We start from the raw sequence: 21,169 nt of genomic DNA, 5'->3' as shown, positions 1-21,169 counted from the left end.
ATAATTATATTTATAAATCAGTTTTTCAACCTTTTGCATGTGTAAACCTTTTTGGGGGGGATTGTATCTAATGCTTTTAACAGCAACGTTACCTAAATCTTTCTGATTAACTACATGCAGTTTATGTTGGCAGCGACTTTCCTGTATAACAGTGACTCTGAAGATTATTAGATTATTTTTATATGCATAACACACAGTATTTAACTGAGCCTCTATAAAAGGAAATTTATCTCCAATCTTAAACAAAATACAATAAAGTGAAAGAATTATAATTGTGCTTTAGTTTGTAACCATTACAACCTATCAAAACTGGCTGTTCTAAAGTTTCCTTTCAAGGTGTATTACAATAAATAAGGCCTTTGATTTAACCTGAGAAAATGCATTCAGTAATTCTAAATTTAGAAAAGACAGAGACAGATCGTGAAAAATTATATTCAATCATCTGAATTTTGATTACGATCAGAATAACAAATGATATTACTAATAACTCACAGTGTGTTTGTCTTACCATCATTTTTGACAACAGTCCAGTCTTTATTAAGTGGTTTTATTGGTGACAACAGACAAGAGTAAACAAAACAGAGAAACACTAAATGTACTATAATGAGGAAAATGCCCAGAAATAAATAACTGAAACAATAAAAGATTTAAAAAATAAAAATAAAAAAACCTGTTCAGAAGTTCTTTTTCTGCAGTGAGTTTAGCATGTCATTACAACAAAGTTCTTATTCTGGTGGGAGTGATTGGCAGCAAACTAAGCACGCACACTGAGAAGTCTACATTATGTAGGTACATCAATCTAGAACTTAATTTAGTTCACTTGTTTCTGTTTTCACTTTGACTGCTTATCTACTTTCACACAGAGTGTAAGAGAGTACTGACACATTTGCATATAGTATCTGGTGGTGGAGAAAAAAATGCATTCCTTTCAAAATTTACAGTAATTTAAATTGCATGAATATGTTTTTAACTAGGTAACAACTGCCTCTGCCCACAGTGGATGTCGTTAGGGTTTTCAAACCATACATATACCAATATAAGAATATGCTTGTGCTGTTGAATACAAATGTGCTTTGAGTTCATTTTAAAGTGTTCCTCCATTGCAACAATAAACCACAAGTAGTGTAACATCTAAAGACGCGTCCATGCAGTGTAACTGATCTGCTTGAGCCACAATGAAACAAATATTGCCAAGATATTAGAACCAGATGCAGAAAAAAATCTGACAATTCTTGAGCTGTCCACCATGTGGGTGGAAAGGAGCACCATGTCAGACCCACACGGTAAGATGTGGGAGGTGAGGAAGAATAAGAAGGAAGTCATGCTCACAGGAAATAAGTTTATGACATAACACTTGGGCGACGGGTTGGTTGGAGGGGGTCCAACACTGAATCTGTGTGTGTGTGTGTGTGTGTGTGTGTGTGTTTGTGTGTGTGTGCCTGGAACGTGACTTTTTATTGATTTGAATTATTTAGCTGATTGTAACTCACACACCTTTTTTGGATTAGAAGTAGAAATGTGCTTTTTTTGTTCTGAGTGACCATGACAAACCGATATAACAGAAACGGTCACGTTATGCCAAAAAAATGCAAAGGTATTCATTCAGTCGTACACATACACTCGCACACACTCAGTAGGTGAAGCGTCGCACCAGCCGTGCTTCATATGTATTCAAGTATTCAGCCAAGGCTGGTGATGTTGGAGCGACCACCCGGGGGTGCTACAATGCGGTGGCCAGAGCGACGTGGGATATTGTCATCAATCTGTGCACCTAAAATGAGGACAAAATTTATATATTAGATGGCTCTAATTGCAAAAGAAATCAATTTTGCATAACTGTGTATTTAGAGTACATTCTGTTTGAAAATATATTACTTTTCTTACCTGAAAGGCTGAAGTTGGACTGGTGAAGATTACGTATTGGTGGTGGCTGGTGAGAGGTGGGAGAGGTTTTGGCTGACGGTGAAGGAGTAATGTATTTGGGAGTCGGAGCAACATCATATACAGGGCCATCATATATCCCCCGAGTTACACCCTGCTTACGCTTTACCTGGGCAGAAAACAGACAGAGACACAAACAAGCCAACCTATTATTCATTCTTTAGAAGCGAATGGCCTGCAGCACATTAGTCTCCATAATGCGGGACTAATTGGCTCATTTGTATTTTGCCTGAATCACCTACTGGTGAAAAAAGAGAGAATAATGATCATGTTTCTAATCAATTCAGCTCCTGTTTTGTTTTGTTTTTTTTCTTTTTCATTATCATAACATAATAATCTGTACAAAAGGTAAAAATAAACATCCCAAATTCCTCCAACCAAGGTTAGGTTGTACAATTATTTAATTTACAGAGTCTTCTTCAAATCTTTATTTGCCTCATTTTGGGGGCATATTTAAATTTTTACCTTTTATGAGGACTTGCAGCAAGATAAGGAAAAGAAATCCTCAAACATCTACTATCCAATTAATCTTTCAATGAAATTTTTCAATGTGACATTTATAACACTGTTTTTTAAGTATTTTTAAAATCTTCTAAATACTCTACCTCATTCCTGAACTTTACACGCTGGTAAGCATAATCTGGGAAGGGTTTGCGTGGAATAAATCGACCGGTGCCCTGCTGAGCATGCAGCTTTCCTTCTTCATACACCACCTGGCCTTGAATCAGCACCAGCACTGGACCTCCGCGACATTCCAGACCCTCGAAGATGTTGTATTCTGCAGCCTGTGCAGAGAGAAAATATGAGACAAAGAAGTACAGAAAACAGAGGATTATTTGATTTTTCCAAATACTGTACAGTGTTTAGCCTCTCTATGCAGTCAGGGCAAGCTTGTTTTTTATCATAGGGTTTAATAGATGCAGCAAAATGCAGCATATGAGAAGATGGGGGATAAATAAGTGGGGGGCAAGGGGATACGGGGGGTGACTGTATAAATTCAGGGGAATGGGCGGAGATATAACAAAATGGGTGAGGGGTGAAGGGAGATTATAATTTAAATCTGGCTTCAGTCTGGATTAGGGTCTTTGGGAGTGGCAGAACAGACCAATAAATGAACTACTGTGTATTGAGTTACATTTTTGAAAGCAATTTTGTTTTACCATTTGCCTATAGCTCATTTTGTTTTGCAGATAGATTTTGTCTTATCCTTCACACAGACACAGCTGTCTGTGTGATAGCTGCTGCTGTTGAAAAAGGTGAAAAGGCTTCATCTGTGATGCTTAAAGGATTAAAACAACAATGTCCTGATAATCCACGGTCCACAGTGTGAACTCGGGAGCATGGTTATTGTTCCGTGTCATTTTCAGTACACTCGGTGTCGGTTTCACAATACGAAATTTCACTTGCCATCTCTGATTTTGAGAGAGAAATGTACAAAATGCACATTTGACCGCACATTTGCTCAGACCCGAACACAATAAGAATGAACAGCTATTCATGTGTAAACTCTGTCTCATCTGCCTTTACGAAATATTATTTTAATTAATTTAGGAAAAAACTTTTAAAACATTGAGGCTTACTATTTTGGTTCTAGCACACATATATGATATATACTGAGTAAAATAAAGCTAGACTTGACTGCATATTATTATTCAGGTTTCTGTTCCCCTCCTGTGATCTTCCACATGGTTCTTATCCTATTTTACACTCTGCAGTCTCCCATGAAACCTTCTGTTGTGCAGCCTCTGTCTAGACCTCCCCCCTTATTTTATTAGTTCTTCTCCCTCTCTCCGATTTACCCACCCTCTCTTTTCCCTCATCATCTTTCTTTTCTTTTTGTCCTCACCGACTGCTGGAGTTTGGCAGTGATGGTTTTGACGCTGTCAGGGTCCCAGATGACAATGTCTGCATCAGAGCCCGCAGCTATCCGACCCTTACGTGGGTACAGATTGAAGATTTTAGCAGCGTTGGTGGATGTGACTGCCACAAACTGGTTTTCATCCATCTTCCCCATGGCCTAAGGGAAAAAGAAGTGGATGTTTAGAGTGCTACACAAAAACCTCACACCTACACAAAAGAAACAACGAAAACATGCCCTCATTGCTCACCACTGCCTTTTCCCAGACAAAGCCCATTCTCTCCTCAACGCCGTTGATTCCTTCGGGGATCAAGGTGAAGTCATCTTTACCAATAGCTTTCTGGGAGGTGCTGTAAGCGCAGTGAGAACTGCCCACCACCTGGAGGTCCCCACTGTATCAAGGCAACAAAATGAAGTGAAATCATCAGCAAACACTTAAGGATGCAGTCATTGACTTGTCTAATGTTAAAAGGTTCCCTGACAAATTGCTAAAAGTTTTAAACCCCTCAGAGAGCTCAGTCTGTAGAAATAGCAACAAATCAATAAAATAAAAATGTTTACGTTAAAAAAAAAAGACAGAATGAAGAAGACACATACAGAGAAGTTATTTTTTAACCACTAGCCACCAGGTGTCCTCACTGAGCATGTAAGGTAAAGTATGTCAAGTCATGCAGTGGCCTATTGCAGAAAAACAGCCAACTGAACTACAGAGAATGGTGCAACACAGCTGCAGTATCAGTCCTTTAAACATTAACTAGATTAATGCTCAGTCTGGTCTGCATCATTAAAGAAAGCCAACAAGACTTATGCTCGCTTTAGCTCTGAATAAATAAGGCTGAATCCGGCTGATAAAGAATTGTGATTGTCACGGTTCAGTTATAAGACCTTTAATTTATTTGTTAATTACAGTGATTACTCCGTGTTAGTGAGCTGTGGGATCGTCACCTTAATGCCAAGAAAGTGCTTATTATGTAAATAATGGGCTTCACTGAAATCTGAGGAGGAAAAAAAGCTGTTCTTGTGTTCATGTCTCCGAAAAGAACCTAAGGATACACCCCGTTGTTTCAGGAGTGGCTCAAAGAAAACAGCAGTATCACACCACCGGCTTGACAGCATGGACCCGCCTTGAGAAGTAGGAGCTTCAGACGAAGGGTGGAGAAACAGAGGAAGATAGAGGAGGAGGAGAAGGAGGAGGGAGGCACTCGGTAGCCAAGGCAACAGATAATAGAGGTTTCAGTGCTATTTGTGGAATCGGGGGCATTTTAAAATGTGCAGCTGGAAGTTCTCCGCATTGTGTGTGTGTGATATGTGTGACGGGTGCGAGTACTGTGTCTGAGGTAATACCTGAGGTGAGTTTGGCCTTGACTTGCACTTATGCATAGGTACAAGTTAACCAACCATTATCGTGTGCTTGACTGAATATACAGTAAAGTGGCTTCCAAATGATTATGTAGTCCTTAGTCTGTAATTAAGTCTCTCTTCTCTTCTGCCTCTCCTCACACCTTCACCTTCTCTCCATCTGTTCTTCTGTTTCACTGAAGTTTGATCTAAAATTCTGCATAACACTAGCAGCTGTTTGTGGCATGAATACCAAAGAGTGTGTAGGGGTAAAACGTAAGAGTCTCCTTTTGTGTCTTCGATCCTATTTGCATTTCACATTGAGCAGAGGTCATATTGTAGCTAAATTAAGCTTTTGTCTGCCTTTACATAAATACTAAAAGTTTTTGCCTGTTTTAGGGTTTATGAAACACTCTTGACACTGCACATTTTCTCAGACTTCATACAAACTACTTGTTGTAAAACTCTGGAGTCTTCTATAAATTAAATTACTACAGTTTTTAGCAATATCCATTCACTGTTTAAAAAGAAAAAGTGAGACGTACCAGGCCAGCAGGGTGTGAAGATGGTCCGGGGTTGTCTGGTCAGGACTTAAAGGTGGAGAGGTCACGTAGGCAGCAGCCTTGGCCCAGTTTTTGCTCCAGTAGTGCGAACCATCAGTGGCCAGGCTAGCTGTAATTGGCTCTCCGAAAACCACCGAACCTGAGAAGAATAGTAGAATGGTTAATTTCATCCTTAATAAAGACAGAAAAGGACATTATATGATTAAGAACTACCTTTCCTCCGGGCCTGGGTGATAGTGTCAGCTGCACTCTTGCTCATCACCTTTGTGATGTAAACAGGACAGTTCACACGATTGCCAAGAGTGATGGCACGGAACACCGCCTCAGCCTCCAACTGCACAGGAAGGGAATAAACTAGAGCCAAGAACCTATACAGTGGCAGGTGAATTGATTAACAGTGAAGCTATGGAGGAAAAAAAATCACCTCTTCGGGACGACTAAGAGGATGGCCTTCTGGGCCAGTAATTCCCATTCCAAGTATTTTTTGCTGTTCCTGCAAAAAAAAAAAATTTATAAGAATAACAAAAGAATGTCAGAATTATCTTCACATGCAATGCAATCACTGACAGCTGTACATACAGTAACTGTACAGCCATGTTTGAATGCCTCTGATGAGATTTCAGGAATTAGAAATAACAAATCTTTTGGCCTGTCAAGCTAAAATAAATATGCAGTGTAATCTTCGAAAGCCAGCGCACAGCTGGAAGATTAAGCACATTTCAGTTTCTCTGAAAACCTGGATGACAACCAGATCCCCACCCTGCTCCCTTTTTAGTGTTTGTTTGTTCTCTATGGGGTTGATATGAATTTTCATCACCTATCTCCCTATTTCTCTTACAGTTAGTTTAACAAGCGTGTCATGATCATTCATCAGCACTGCAATTATCTTCCATTACCCTGATTCATCTTCACATACATCAAAGTTTTTGCCATAATTGTCTCATTAATCTGGGCCATCATTTCCATGACCACAACTAATACTTGCCATCACTTCTGCTAGCTATATCAGCACCTTCACCCTCACCAACTTAATCACCATTACATAATCATCATCCTCATTAGAATAATAATGGTCAACTTTAATGGTGGCCTAAGATAAACATGTCATTCTCAACTGCAGCTGCAGTTGCAGGCGTATTAATCCTTGCTTTCTCTTTCTGAGAGATGCAGCATTATGTAACAAGAATATCTCTAAGCTGTGGTGCATGCTGGAGAGAGCAAAAAAAAAAGGCAGCAGCACTTACCTACATAATAAGATATCCTTTTTCAGCAGGCAGTAGCACTTACCTGAGCAATAAGATCACCATTTTCAGCGTGAACTAACACCACAGCACCCAGCTGCTTCAGAAATGAGAATGCCTCATACAGCTAAAAGACAAGAACACCAATTTTCAGATTTCTACTGTTAAAAACAGAAGCCAGAAGATTCGTACAGTACAGATTCGTGGAATTTATGAGTATAAAACATACCTCTGAATCGGTCATCTGGTACACATCCTTATAAGCCATGTATACTTGAAAGGAGTTGATACCTGGCAACAGAAGAAACAATGAACGGCTTCATAATGAGAAAGTAAATACTCAGGAGCGTGGATAATAAAGACAAACTGTGAGTGAGTAGGAATGGGAAGCAGTGCGTGTTTGTGTCTAGCCAAATAATACAACTCCTAGAAGGAAGCTGGACACACAAGCAGCTGGTTTATCTCGTATGGTGACTTTTAAAGCTGCCCCAGAAGAAAATGCTAATTTTTCTACTCAAACAGATTACAAGTGAAATTTGCACATGGCCACAATGACAGCAGTGAGAACAATGGCTCTCTATAGTGTCTTGACTCTAAGAGGATTCAGCACTTTAGCCAAATTGTTTCTAAATCTGTCCCTATTGTTCTTGTGAAATGTGCCCAAACTAGGGATTGAAACAAGAACTGCAAGAAAGGCCACATCTCTAAAATATCATAAAATAATTAAAAATGGACGTACCTTTGTCCTGCACCAGAAGCTCCAACTCATCTTTAACATTTTCATTCCACTGGGGGATGTCTACGTGCAGAGAGTAATCACAGCAGGCTTTCTTGTCTGCGGCCTCCTGCCAGCGCTCAAACGCCTCCAGCAAACTGTCACCAGGCTGAGGGGCTACATGGTCAACTGAAAATTAGGAAGGGCACAAGGCATAGAAAAAAGAAAGAGCGTAATCAGTATTTTGAAATACTTAAAGACAAATGTAGATATGGTATGTGCTATACTGTAGCTGACACTTGCTGACTAAGTCTAAGCATTCACACTCACTGATCATAGTGGTGCCCCCAGCAAGTGCAGCCTTGGTGCCCTGAAAGAAGTCATCAACAGGCTGTGTGCCCAGATAGGACTTCATCAGGCAGGTGTTAACATCTATTCCACCTGGTATCACCATGCGGCCATTGGCCTCGATCACCTTGACTCCCTCAGGGACAACCAGGTTCTCCCCCACCTGCCTACCCAGGATAAGATGTGCAAAAACAGATGAATTGATGAAAGGGAAAAGGAAGCCAAATTATGGAGGTGTGAAGATTATGGAAAAGATTTGTCATGGCAAAATACACATGGGAATGCAAAAGGGTTGAGAAGATGGAAAAGAACACAAAAAGAAAGGAAGAGCAAAGAAATGTAGAAAACAGCCTGTGCAGTGCTTAAAACAACACGCTCATACAATGTCCCCAAATACGCACTTGATGAGCCCGTCTTCGATGTAGACATCTGCATAGAAAGACTGGTCATCATTAACAACTCGCCCTCCTTTGATCAGCAGCCTTTCACTCTGCAGGGGAAAAGCACAGAAAGGGAGATCAGGGAGGGAGAGGTTGAACTTAGTCCTGACATTTTGATATATTGCACAATCAGTTATGTAATCCATGGCTTTATAGCAATATAACATGATGTGGTGTAGTGTGGACAGAAATGCATGGCCACACAAGAGCTGTACCTGAATGGGGCGCCAAAAAAAAGTATCTTTCTGTTATTTCAATTATGCAATCAAATACTGAACATTCACAAACAGGGTGTTGAAACCAGCACGTTTTTTGTGAGACCACCACGTGTCCACACCCTCTACTACTACGGATGGTGCCTGGCAACAGCATTAGGAAGATGTTACGTCTCCATGGTAACCAGTGATCAAGCAGAGTTTGGCATGACGACAGCTGACGGCTTGCCGAAAAATCAACGTCTTTGACCAATGAGAAGGCAAAAGGGGGGAAGAATATGCAGACATTATTTGTGTCTTAACCTTCAAATTCAATGTGTAACTCTAGGCTTAAGATCCATTAGACACTGGATAATTCTCAAATAACAGACGTGCCAAATGTGTAAAATCCACGCTTGAACACAGACTGAAAAGGATGCACGTCGTTTGTTAAAATCTAGCTTCACATTTCGTTGCTTTTAAGCAAGCAATTGTCACTTGCTCGACTCCAGTTTCGATCGCACACGTCAACCGAGTTAATCTCTCTGACAGGCAGCGAGATTATATAACATTATCCAACCAGGAGCGAGAAAACGCGCTCAAACACAACGCACTGTCACCTTTCTTTGGCGTGCAGTTTCTCGTAGGGGCAGCATGAGAAAGCCTTAAGTGAGGTAACTTTCAGTAGGAATTTAATCCGTATTCATGCATACATGACTGCTGGTCGCTGCTGAGCAGGCCGGCTCGCTTACCGTCAGATGGGGGATGCTGTTCTTGGACCCAGACATGCTCTTTCCGTCGCTCTGCCCCCTGGCAGTTAACTCAGAAGCGAATTATACCGACTCCGGCGCCCCTGCGCGGCTTCCTGCTCCCCTTTGTCTCCACTGATGTGATGTGGGTTTTGTTTCCGTGTGTGACAGAAAGCGAGCGATGAATCCGCCGCCGTACGGCTGCGTCAGGCTGCGTGGCGCGCGCACAGTGGAAGAAAGCTGACGTTCCTGTGGGCGCGCGCGTGAGGAAAAACTCACAGCCACCGTATTGCCTGACGACGTTCACGACACGGGGGGGAAAAGACAGCTATAGGCCGTATGTGAAGACACGAGCACCCTCACACCCACTACACACACACACACATCTTACTTCAAAGCATAAACAATGCAGCGTGGAGGTTGGGTGGGGGTGCATGTTGTCTGTCGCTGTCCGATTCAGCACCACGGCAAGCAAAAAATATGTGTTGCTTTGTTGCGCGCGTTTTGCGCCTTTTATTGAGAATTTAAGCTTAACGCAATCCATAATAGCCAAACTGCAATGCACCATAAAAAGTTCATAATTTATGCAAACTGACGCCTTTGTCAGGAAAATAACTCCTGGTTCCTGGTGTCCCAAAACGAAACCAGCATAGCTTTTTTTGGTGGTTTATGAGTAAAAATTAATTTTATCCTCTGCGTAGGCCAAAGGTTTAACCAAAGGTTAAAGTCTAGTGGCACTTACTGGTGCACTTCATTAATAAATTATAGTTAGGGAACGACGGAGCCATTGCACTATCAACATATGTCAACAAAAAGCCACAGATTGAAGCTGTCAGTCCTACCTTGCCATTAGGACTTTCCGTCCCCGATGAAAATCTGACCTCAGCACCACTGCGTGCTTCGTTTCTCTCTCCGGGCGAGCCGTTCAGCGACGACTCCCGGGCCTCGCTGGGCGTCTTGCTAATGGGGTCACCGGTGTCTAAGAGTCGTTCCCGGCTCCCGCTTCTCGGGGTGCGGCTACCTTTTCTCCCCACCGCGTAGTTTTCGAAGTCTATGGTCTTGCTCTCAAACGCCCCCTCGACGGAGCTGAACATACCATAGGTCTTCCGCTGGTTCGGCCCGGTGGTGATCGGCCCTGCTAGGTAGACAGGTAGCTCATCCTCCCGGTTCCACTGTCTTCTGCAGTCAGACATATTGGCTACAGTGGGAGACGCACACTTCCCCCCCAAGTCTGAAAGGATGGAGACGGCTTTGCTTATTTTACGTCTAACCGGGTCACAGTCCCGCCTCTCCAGGCAAGCGCACTCATTCGATGATGTGAACTGGAAAAGCAGCTCTCTTCGGGCAACCTAGAATCCTTCCTCTTCATACACACATGGTGCAGTGCTCCCGTTTTGACAGGACTGGTGGCGTGTCAGTGTGAACTAGTTTTAAAGTGAAGCATTCGTGCTGAAAGAATAAGTAAGCACATCTACAACTTACCCCGATAAATTTAGATTCGGTGTTTTGGCCTCTTTGTGGAGGACCTCTTTGTCTCTCTCCAGTGTGCCCCTTTCTCGTGTTTTAATGTGGGGGGTTGTGTCTGAGCAAGACACATCATTATCATCGGATTAAATCAGCATCATCTTTCCATCCACATCTGGGGGGGATCATCCACAAAGTCCATGTGCCTTAGGGGCTTAACTGCGGTTGTCACACAAAGACCTGCTTTACATCAAAGACCATGCGAGCTAAACGAGAGCTAGCCTTTCTAGTTCCTTCATCTTCAATTATGGAGGCCTGCCCTTCCCAGGGCGCTCCATATACTCTCGGAAACGGGATGAGGGTGGGCGGCGGCTGTCCCTCAGCACTTGGACAGGTGGACCGCTACAAACATTAACACAGCAATAATACGTGCACACGCATTATTATTATTATTATTATTATTATTATTATTATTATTATTATTATTATTATTATTATGTATTTGTCCTCTTTAGTATACTGATACAAGTGTTTCTCTACTACATGCCTCATAATGATCAACTACACTGATGTAAAATCCTGTCTCTCCTTAATGAAATAATGAAAGGATCATAAATCCTTGTCTAATAGAACATCGGGTATTAATAACAATACGACATTTACTTTTGAAGTAACCGAGAGATGGTAAACAGGTATACATAAGAATCTCCTATTTTAATTCATATGCGATTGTGTTTGTATCTGATGATTACAGCAATTGTGACTTATATAATTATCTTGGTTTTATTTATTAGTCATTTTAATGATTTCTATTTTACTTTCACAGCATCTCAGGGTGCAGGATCGCTGTCCTCTGCCATATGGAAAAGACACAATCGATTAAGTGTAGGCCCGTAGCATTTGATCTGGGACCCCGTAATCTACTTACATGTGTCTACTGCTCTAGCTATAGCTAAAATAACTGCACGTCCAGGCTTGAACTTTAAAGCAAGACCTCAAGTTTGTTTGTTTTTTCCTTTTTAAAATTGGAAGTGCATTGGGGAAATGTTTAAAGAATCGCCATAAAACATCCGCAAAGCATCTGTCACAGGTTTAAAAAGCTAAAAACCAATCAGGTAAGCTGTTCCTTTGACGGACATTTGCAGTCCTTGCAGTGCGAGAGCCTGTTTTAAGAGGGCGGGCCACAAAGTTGTGGCGTCGTTTATAGCCCAGAGTTTGACGGCAGCGAGCAAGTGTGCGTCTCTGGTTACTCGGGGCTGTTTGGTGAGGATTAATCTGGAACATGGAATACACACTCAACATTCAAATCCAGGAGGGTGATTGTCTTGAATCCTAAAGAAATCTGCTCATTTAGTAAACAGGTAATGATTATTGCTTTACTGTATGTCATCATAGCGCAGTTTTAATGTTGAAGATTTGCTCTAGTTACTGACGTTCCGAGTTCTCCTGTTGCCTATTACTTCATGTCAGTCCCTGCTTGCTGCTCTGATGCTTTAATGCGGAGTAATTACAGTACTTTCCCAAAGCACCTCTCATTTACCTTGCGTTTTCTCAAATTTTTATGCTGTTGTATATTTTTTTAATTAGCCTTTTTCTTGCTTTGCACTTTTAGCCTGCTTTATGTAAGAATTTGTTAAGTTCAAAACTTCAATGAGAAGATCTGTTGTTATGGACGTAAAATGTCTGTAGGTGAATCCATCAAATTCTGTAACAGGGAGTTCAGAAAGTTCACTACCCAGCTAAAATATACATTTTCTCTCACCCTGTTTTTATTTTAGGAGAGATGGAGAAGGATTTGTCATCAACACCAACTAGTGTCAACGTCCAGGGGTCGAGCCCTGTCCTGGATATGCCCTCTTGTCCATCCCCCATGCAAATTCCTCTTACACCCATCTCCAGTAACCTCTCTGCTTCTCCCACTCAGCATGAAAAATCACCAACCTCTCTGGAACCCAGAAAATTACCCAGTTCTTCGCCACCATCTACACATACTACCGCTAAACAGATGGATCCCCCCCTTTCCTTAGACAAGTCAAAGCCCTTATCTCCTGCTGTGTCTCCTAGCTCTACATGTAAAACCGTTTCTACTAATCCCTCCCTTAGTGCTCCGATCAGAACACCCCTACCAGCTTCTCTCACCCTTGCTGACCCTCAAACTTCCACAATTTCACTCACTTCCGACCTCACATCTGCCTCCTCAACAGCTACTTCCACCACGGCTTCCACATCTTCATCCATGGCCTCCGCAAAACGCACTTTTGCTTCCATGGCCAAACGGGTAATCATACAGGAAAGACTTAGAAAAGCTGAGGAAGAGGATGCCTTTGATGAAGAGGATGGTAAGAATAGTTTCATTCAAATTGAGGGATTAAATGACAGATTTTGAAGGTTCAGTGCTGCTGAGAGGATGTCATAGACCAGTTGCTGTGTTAAGGTGATAAGCCTTCTGCATGCTTTGGAATGTCTTTTCATGTAACCCTGTCCCGAGGAAAACACAACTCTTGTCAAGAATCCAGAATGCAGATCCACTTTGGCTTCCTTTGTTTACTCATTTGAATACCGTGCTGTAAAACATTTTGGGATGCTTTTTTTCCCAGTGAATTAAACACAATAATCGAAATAATGCAAAAGGCTTTTACTTAAATATCTCAGCAACTTGTTATGGCTTGCATTTAAATCTGTAGGGCATTACACAGGGACATTATGACTTTGGTAGTCTAAAACTCCAATATGAGGTTCAAATCTATGAAACAATATTAGTTGCGTTGCCGTGGAATTTTGTGCACAAAGTCATGTCCCCTCATTGATAGAAATAATACACCTTTTTCATTGTACATCATGATATGTTTCATGTATCACAATAAATATTTTATCTGTCAAGTGCACTAATTTTATAACCTCACTTCCAAAAGTTGGGAAGGTGTAAATGCAGTTTTAAGAAGAATGCAATGATTTCCAAATCACATAAACTCCATATTTCGTGGAAAAATATACAAAGGCAATCTGTAAAATGCTGAAACTGAAGAAATTGTATTGTCATTGAAAAAATATGAATTTTGCAACAGAAAAGTTAAACAGAAGTTGCTCATTGTTTAATAAGTCAATTTTACAGCCTAAATTTGGTTGGTTAGCAGCATCACTGGTTTAAAAATGTCTGCCAAGAGTAACAATAGGAAGGGTTCAGCACTCTCTGAAAGTTTAAATATGCAAAAAAGTATTACTATTTAAAGTTTATTCTATAAAAAAACAAAGCACAAAAAGAATTTGATTGTGTCATTGTACACTCAAAAATTAACACTCGCGTTCATTAATTCTCTCTGGCACAGATTCAACAAGGTGCTGGAAACATTCTACAAAAATTTTGGTCCATTTTAAAATGACAGCATCATGAAGGTGATGCGGATTTGTTGGCAGCATAACAATAAAGTGAATTTCCTGCCCCATCACATCCCATAACTGCTCTGCTGGATGTAGACCTGGTGACTGTGGGGCCCATTTGGATACACTGAACTTATTGTCATGTTCAAGACACCACCCGTTTGAGTTTCCTGACATGGTGTTTTATCCTGCTGGAAGCAGCATTTTTTTTTTTTTTAACCCTACAAGAAGATGGCTAACATTGTTAGCAACAACACTCAGGTAGCCTGTGGTGTTTAAACTATGCTCAGTTGATACTAAGGAGTCTACAGTGTGTCAAGAAAATATCCTCCCTAAACCTTGGTACAATAAAAAATGCATTGTACTTTCATGTTGCATATATCAAAATCTGACCCCACTATCCAAATGTCATAGCAGAAGTCAAGACTCCTCAGACCAGGCAATGTTTTTCCAATTTTTGTGTTGTCTGGTTTTGGTAAGTATGTGGGAATTATAGCCTCAGTTTCCTGTTCTTAGCTGACAGAAGTGGCACCTATTGTGGTCTTCTGCTGTGGTAATCCATCTGCTTCGGGGTTTAATGTGTTCTCAGAGATACTCTCCCTTGCATACCTTGTTTGTGAAAGTAAATATTGAGTCTCCTAACTGTCTCCTGTCTCCTAACTGTCAGCTTAAAGCAGTATGGCCATCTTTCTCAGACCTCTGGTAACAACAAGGCATTTTTGCCAAAAGAACTGCTGCTCACTGGATATTTACTCTTTTTCAGACCATTCATAGGAAACCCTAGAGATGACTGTGTGGGAAAGTCCCAGTAGATCAGACTGTATAATCAGATTTTTATGTATAATAATAAAACTGTTCATAATGTACATTTTCCTTAAGTACTTTAGAAAACCGACACTCTTGTCTCATTGACATTTTGTGGTATTTCAATATATTCCATAGCTGTTGGAATTGAAAACAAGATCCTGGCTTCACCAGTTGGAGAGCTGCTATGTGTGATAAGCTGTGACATTTGAAATGCAGTAAGGGCTAAAGTTGAAGAGTGTCAAGCCCTTTTCTTAATGGACAGCGGGGGGACAGTTATGAAACTTTTACAGCTGACAAGTGCTGTGAGGTAAAAACTGGGCACGGTGTTGCTGGAAGCTTTGAGGTTTTGTCAAAAAGTTATTGGCAGTTAATTAAAATTGATATACATGATTTTTTTTTTTTATTAAGACATATTGTGTCCTCTCCTGCAGATGAAGAACCAGAGGAAGACGTGTCTGTGGAGCAGCTTGAGGAGAAGGCCATAGGCGGTGATGCCAGAGCTCAGGCCCGTGTAAGTGAAAGCACATGCACAGACATGCACAGACAGGCTCTTGGCATTGTTTTCAGTCCTGCAAGCTGACTCAGTCTGGTTTTCAGCATGTGCCTATTTTGGGCCACTTGGAAGATGATCCCACAATTTCAGTGTGACACACTAATATACTGTCATACTTACAAATCATTAAGAAGTGTAAAAGTTAAAGCATACTGTAGCATGTACTGCTGCTGTATAAATAACAATGCAAAATTCACACTCTGTTTACTCCATGTTGTCTGCCAGCGCAAACAAATTCAAGGGTGGTAGAAGTGACATTCCCAAGTGTCTTGTCAACATTTGGTTCAACATTCTCTTGCCAGATGTCATGTATTTGCACATACCCACTGTCTAAATAAGGAGAGGGTGTGCATATCTAAGAGAACACATGCAAACCTGAGACCATATCAGTACAGCAGCTGGATGCTGAGAAGCATTGGTAGGCTTTCCATTTGTGCATTATGGTATCCCAATAGGCAAGATACACATTATAATATTTACAGTACTGTCCAATACTCCAATTCAAAGCTTTATTTTATTTTAAAAACATTTTGTCACTCTAGCAATTAAAATAAGTTTTATGATGGTATTTTCTTTGTTTGTCTGATAGACACAGGAATACACAACTGCAGAACCATTAAAAACGAAGACACATCTGATTCCACACAAATAGGGACATTTAATAATAACTGAGTGAGAGGGAAGTTTATGAAATGACAGTTAATATTAGAAAGCAGTCACTTGATATGCCACAGGGGCCACTGCTGCCCCTGTTAGTTAGACATGACGAATGCCCCGACGGCTACAGAAACAGAAAATAATACATTCTGAAGTCATGTGTTCTTGGTGCATTATATGAACTTTACTATGAACTGTTTTGAATGGAGCTCACAAACAAGTGTAAATCCAATAATCCTTGAGGATTGTTCAAAATAACAAGAGAGCTACTGGAAATACAAGTTCCTGTTTAATTACATTTTTGTGCCACTGCAGATTAATTTTGATGACAGTGAATGTCGTAGCTGGAGGTGTTGCTTTTTTTTCATCTGTCTCTCCCATTTTTTTCATAATATTAATATTTTAGGAATACCCTCAGGGAAGTTCTTAAGCTTTAGCACAAACGTTCACTTGATCTCAAAAATGAAATTATTATTATTTGGTTACTAAAATTCAGAGGTCAGTGTGACCTCACGTAACACATTTTTGGCCATAACATGCATACACCAATTATGACCAAAACACTTCACATACATTTTTAATGGGATAAAATTAATATGCGATTCTGTTTCTGTCCAAAATACAAAAGAAGCTCAGCTATGATTTCACTATGGCATAATGTTTTATGATAACACTTTTTGGGGCATTGTTCACTGCTGTATCTTGGGAGCTAGGAAAAAGATTGTAGTAGACATACAGTTTTGGACATACACGATTTTTTGTAGTTTTGCCTTTAACACCACAGTATAACAAGCTTGCTTAAATACATATCCATGCATGCAGTACATTAAGTAAGCTGAAATAATCTGGCCCTTTTACCTCTCCTCTGTCTTTCAGCTTGGTCAGCACTACTTGGGTCTTGCTAAAGAGAAGGATAGTGAAACAAATAATCTGCTGGCTGTTAACTGGCTTGTTAAAGCAGCGAAACAGGGAAGAAGGGGTGCAGCAAAAGCCCTGCAGCGCTGCTGGATCCAGAAAAAAGGTTCATTTAACACAAGTATCACATGTGTTAAAGTCTTTATGTTTCTGTTCTATAACTTAAGCTCACTTCCACTAGGAATCACTCCAGAGAATGAGGCTGATGTCCGCAGGTTGTCGACAGAGAGTAAGTTTGAGCTGGCAGTACGCAAAGCAGCCATGCTGATGTACTGGAAGCTAAACCCAGACAGGAAGAAGAAGGTGACTGTATCTGAGATGCTGGAAAATGTCAACCAGGTGAATGCAGTTCCAGGTAGGAGAGACAAACTCAGCCACAGATATTTTGATAAATTCATCATTAAAAAGTATTAACTATTTTTGAATGGTGAAAATAATGCTGCATGATGTACTAGTGGCTATACCTAGAAGGATTTAGTATGCTGTTATGCAATAGCTGTCACTACTGCTGGAAATATGAGATGCCCCTGTGTGATTTTAATATTTGCAGCTGTTACAATGAATAGTTTCATGTTACCAGCTTTCATCCAGCTCAATGGTGGTGTGGTCATTTCTCACCAACAGGTGGCACTGCAAGCAGCAAGGTTCCTGTCCCAACTTCGAATCAAGCCCAGAAAGTGTTGGGGAGCATGGTCAGCAAAGAATGTAGGTATCCAGAGAGGGTGGAGGAGCGGACCAGAAACTATATTGCATCTCCACCTGTAATTATATCTCTCTTTATCTCTTAGCCAGTCAGATGGTGGACCTGGATGAGTTTGTTGAGATGACTAAGAACTATGCACAGGGTATTGCCCCGGCTACTCCCAAGAATGGCAGCCAAGTCTCAGCCACAACTGAAAGCCCTGCACTTCATGACAGTCGTACAGGGGTAAAAAAAAAAAAAAAAAAAAAAAGAAAAGAAAAGAAAAGAAAAAAAAGGTTTACACTTTACATAAGCAGAAATAAACTGTTACTTGAACATAGTTTATTTGATACAGCATGGCTGTGAATGTGTTTGTGTTTGCAACTGTGTTTTTAAAGCACAAGGCTGAGTCAGTCTCATCAGGATGCAAGAAGTCAAACAAGAGTGCCTGGAGTTTTGGCCGAAGTGGGATGATGCTGCACACTAGTGAGACCGGAGCCTTTAGAAGGGCCATGGACATGAAGTCACAATTAATAGTACCTGTTACCTCATTATTATTTCACATTTTAATAGTCTTTTAAATGTGTTGATATTCTCTGTTCATCTTCATATCCGTCTCTCTTCTCCTCAGATGCTGCAGTACCCACTGCATGCAGTTGTTGAGATAAAGGAGCATCTTGTTGATTGGGCATCACGGGCCGGTGTCCAGTGGCTGAGCACAATCATTCCAACGCAACACGTCAATGCTCTCATTTTCTTCTTCATCATCAGCAACTTGACGGTGGATCTGTTTGCTTTTGTTATCCCTCTGCTTGTCTTCTACTTCTCCTTCATCGCCATGATCATTTGCACGCTGCGTATTTTCCAGAGGACAAAGGTGAGCATTTCCTTTCAGTTTCATTTAGTAATTTTCACACAGTTAGCAGGACTGTCAGAACCCTGAAAGTTTACATGAAAGTTTATGAAACAAAGTAATTTCTACTGTAAATGTGCATTTATTTTTGCATTTCTCCTTAATCAATGAAATTATGTAGTGCTCAACCAATTTATTACACCACAACCAATGTAAGGTTTATGCTAAATCTGCCCTACATTAACAGTACTGGTAATTATCAAATTACCAGTAAAAAAAAATACCACAATCAGTATTTTTAATGCAAAAATATAATTATTGTTTCAAATTTACTGTGTTGCTAAAAGTTGCTTTTTATGCTAAATGCTTTTTATTCTGCAAACTTAGTATTTCTGACCCCAAAGTTACAAAAAAGGGACACAATCTCAGATTTAAAATTTGCAGCACATTAAAAAAATTCAACCAACCTCAATCCACTTTGAATGCCTATAAATCAGAAAATATTTATAGCATGAATGTAAACTTTGCGGACGACATTTTTGTACAAAAAAGTCAGCTAATGCTAAATGGGATAGGTGAGAATATGTTTTCTGTTGTTGTTGTTTTTTTTTTTTTTCTTTAATTTGTTTGATATTGAATTTCAGTCTAAATACCCTGCATTTAAATTTCTTTGGAGTGCTTTGCTTCCTTTCACTTGTAAACTTTCCCCCTTTTTCTAGACCTGGGAGAACTTTAGTGCCCTGACATCTCTGCTGACACGGTTTGAACCTGGCCTTGATGTGGAGCAAGCAGAGACAAACTTTGGCTGGAACAACCTTGAACCGTACCTCTATTTTATCTTCTCCGTCTTCTTTGTAATTTTCTCCTTCCCTGTAGCAGACAAGAATTGGATCCCCTGCTCTGAGTTCTCGACTGTGGCCATCTTCTTTACTGCTGTCAGCTACCACAGCCTCAGCCCAAATGCCACAGCATATGCACGCCGGGCAATGGTTATAGAGGTCAATTGACTGAGTGATTGAATGATCAGAATTACTGTCTTGCCTGTTGCTAAGTATAATTTACACTAATAATATTGCTGCTTAATTAATCATTTCATTCTTAATGAAATGATTTGGAATTTCTAGGAAACCACTTGTTTGCCTTCTGTCATAAAAACGTGTAGCAGCAACATGACATTGATAACAGAGAAAAAATATTTTTGTAAATACTGGGAAATCTCAGATTTGGGAGTTGAAGTTTTATTTTGCCTTGTAAAACCAGAGTTTGACATAATTTTCTAGTAATGCCTTTTTTAGGCATAAGTTGCATAATTAGCCTGATAGTGACCACATGCTTTCATTCACTCATTGTTGTGTACGCTGTGTGGCAGGCAGAGGTAGGACCCAAAAGCAGGACTCAGACACAAAGGGATCAACTGAAAGACGCAGCTGAGACTATTTAACCACAAGGGTACTAACAACCAAAAACTCAGAAATTAGCAACTAGGAACTATAAACTGGTAACAAACAACTAGGAGATTAAAACTAGGAATTAACAAGTAAAACATGGCACACATGGCAAACAGGGACAACACGACAATGTGCAGTGGAAGAGAGAGGACTTAAATACACACATGATAACGAGAGGATGGGACACAATGAGAACTAATACAGACAAACAGGACAAGAGAAGCAAAACTTAACAAACTGTACACACTACGAGAGACTGTCAAAATAAAACAGGAAGTACAATAACCACACAGACAAAGACTAAGAAACAAGTGTTTGACACTGGGACCAGGGGAGAAACAGACATGGGAACAAAACTGACTGAGGAGACAGAAAAGAAATACTAAACACGGAGATAAGAGTAAAACAAACATGAAGACAAGTCTGATAAAACAGTCTATGGAACATAGGAGAGGCATGGAAACAGAACCTGAAGACTAGATGGCAAAACTAAGGCCAGAAACTACAAGTATTACACAAAACAGAAAAACAACTAAAAGAACCAGAACTACGGATATAAACTAAACCATAGAATGGGTTAAAGGGTTTTTATGTGTACTTAACCTCAGTTTTATGAATGGAAAACATGCAATGCTGTTGTGCAAGGTTTTAACAAATGTCGACAAAAATCTCTTTCCTATTTATAATCTTAATGTTTTTATGACAGTGAAATAAAACAGCCTTCTCCAAGTTAATCAAAACCTCTGTTGTGTCCTTGCATTTGGTTTAATCCAGATGGCATCATCTCTCTGTTGCCTGACGCAGTTCTTGCCACAGAACATGACGGCGCTTCATTTACTGGGACGCACCTTCGCCACTCTGCCACTGGGGGAGTCTGTGGTGCTGAAGCTCAGTCTCCCCTGCTTGCTTTATGTTTACCTGTTCTATCTGTTCTTCAGGTAAGAAAGATTTGGACAAACTGAAATATTGATTACTTATATTAGTAAAATTCTCAAACTGGTCTTACTCCTGTCTGCCGTGTTGTT

The 21,169-nt window shown here is 40.4% G+C and overlaps 2 protein-coding genes across 3 annotated transcripts in view; one reads left to right on the top strand and one right to left on the bottom strand.

The window, feature by feature from the left end:
• Positions 1-531: 531 nt before the first annotated feature.
• crmp1 (collapsin response mediator protein 1) lies at positions 532-10,847 on the bottom strand. Of its 2 annotated transcripts, none has more exons than XM_085410002.1 (14): positions 10,230-10,847; positions 8,406-8,494; positions 7,987-8,171; positions 7,681-7,845; positions 7,171-7,232; positions 6,988-7,068; positions 6,125-6,193; positions 5,914-6,034; positions 5,683-5,839; positions 4,050-4,191; positions 3,788-3,958; positions 2,547-2,726; positions 1,885-2,050; positions 532-1,771 (listed from the first exon to the last, which is right to left on the bottom strand). In XM_085410002.1, the coding sequence occupies exons 1-14, from the start codon at positions 10,578-10,580 to the stop codon at positions 1,680-1,682; spliced, it is 2,031 nt and encodes a 676-aa protein (XP_085266128.1). In that variant the 5' UTR covers positions 10,581-10,847; the 3' UTR covers positions 532-1,679. The 2 variants fall into 2 exon arrangements, with proteins under 2 accessions (XP_085266128.1, XP_085266129.1); XM_085410003.1 differs by lacking the exon at positions 10,230-10,847 and adding an exon at positions 9,391-9,675.
• A 1,223-nt stretch (positions 10,848-12,070) lies between these two features.
• wfs1a (Wolfram syndrome 1a (wolframin)) overlaps positions 12,071-21,169 on the top strand; it is a 17,004-nt gene continuing 7,905 nt past the window's right edge. Inside the window, exons 1-11 of the mRNA XM_085409998.1 lie at positions 12,071-12,212; positions 12,630-13,190; positions 15,468-15,547; positions 17,123-17,267; positions 17,343-17,516; positions 17,786-17,866; positions 17,950-18,089; positions 18,242-18,379; positions 18,475-18,720; positions 19,416-19,694; positions 20,919-21,082. Of these exons, the coding sequence (XP_085266124.1) occupies positions 12,635-13,190; positions 15,468-15,547; positions 17,123-17,267; positions 17,343-17,516; positions 17,786-17,866; positions 17,950-18,089; positions 18,242-18,379; positions 18,475-18,720; positions 19,416-19,694; positions 20,919-21,082 (2,003 nt within the window). The 5' untranslated portion in view covers positions 12,071-12,212; positions 12,630-12,634. The remainder of the gene's footprint in view (positions 12,213-12,629; positions 13,191-15,467; positions 15,548-17,122; positions 17,268-17,342; positions 17,517-17,785; positions 17,867-17,949; positions 18,090-18,241; positions 18,380-18,474; positions 18,721-19,415; positions 19,695-20,918; positions 21,083-21,169) is intronic.

The sequence above is a fragment of the Rhamphochromis longiceps genome, linkage group LG6 (assembly GCF_057381845.1).
Source record: "Rhamphochromis longiceps isolate RC_006_pf linkage group LG6, R_longiceps_female_GT1.1, whole genome shotgun sequence".
Classification (NCBI taxonomy): Eukaryota; Metazoa; Chordata; class Actinopteri; order Cichliformes; family Cichlidae; genus Rhamphochromis; species Rhamphochromis longiceps.
Note: the sequence above shows the minus strand (reverse complement) of the source record. Positions and strands in the feature narration are given on the sequence as shown.

Coding starts and splice junctions, on each gene's coding strand:
- crmp1 (XM_085410002.1), bottom strand. CDS start 10,580: ATGTCTGACTGCAGAAGACAGTGGAACCGGGAGGATGAGCTACCTGTC. Junction 8,172..8,405: donor ATCGAAGACGGGCTCATCAA/GTGCGTATTTGG, acceptor TATCCTGGGTAG/GCAGGTGGGGGAGAACCTGG. Junction 6,194..6,987: donor ATGGTGATCTTATTGCTCAG/GTAAGTGCTACT, acceptor TTTTTTTTGCAG/GAACAGCAAAAAATACTTGG.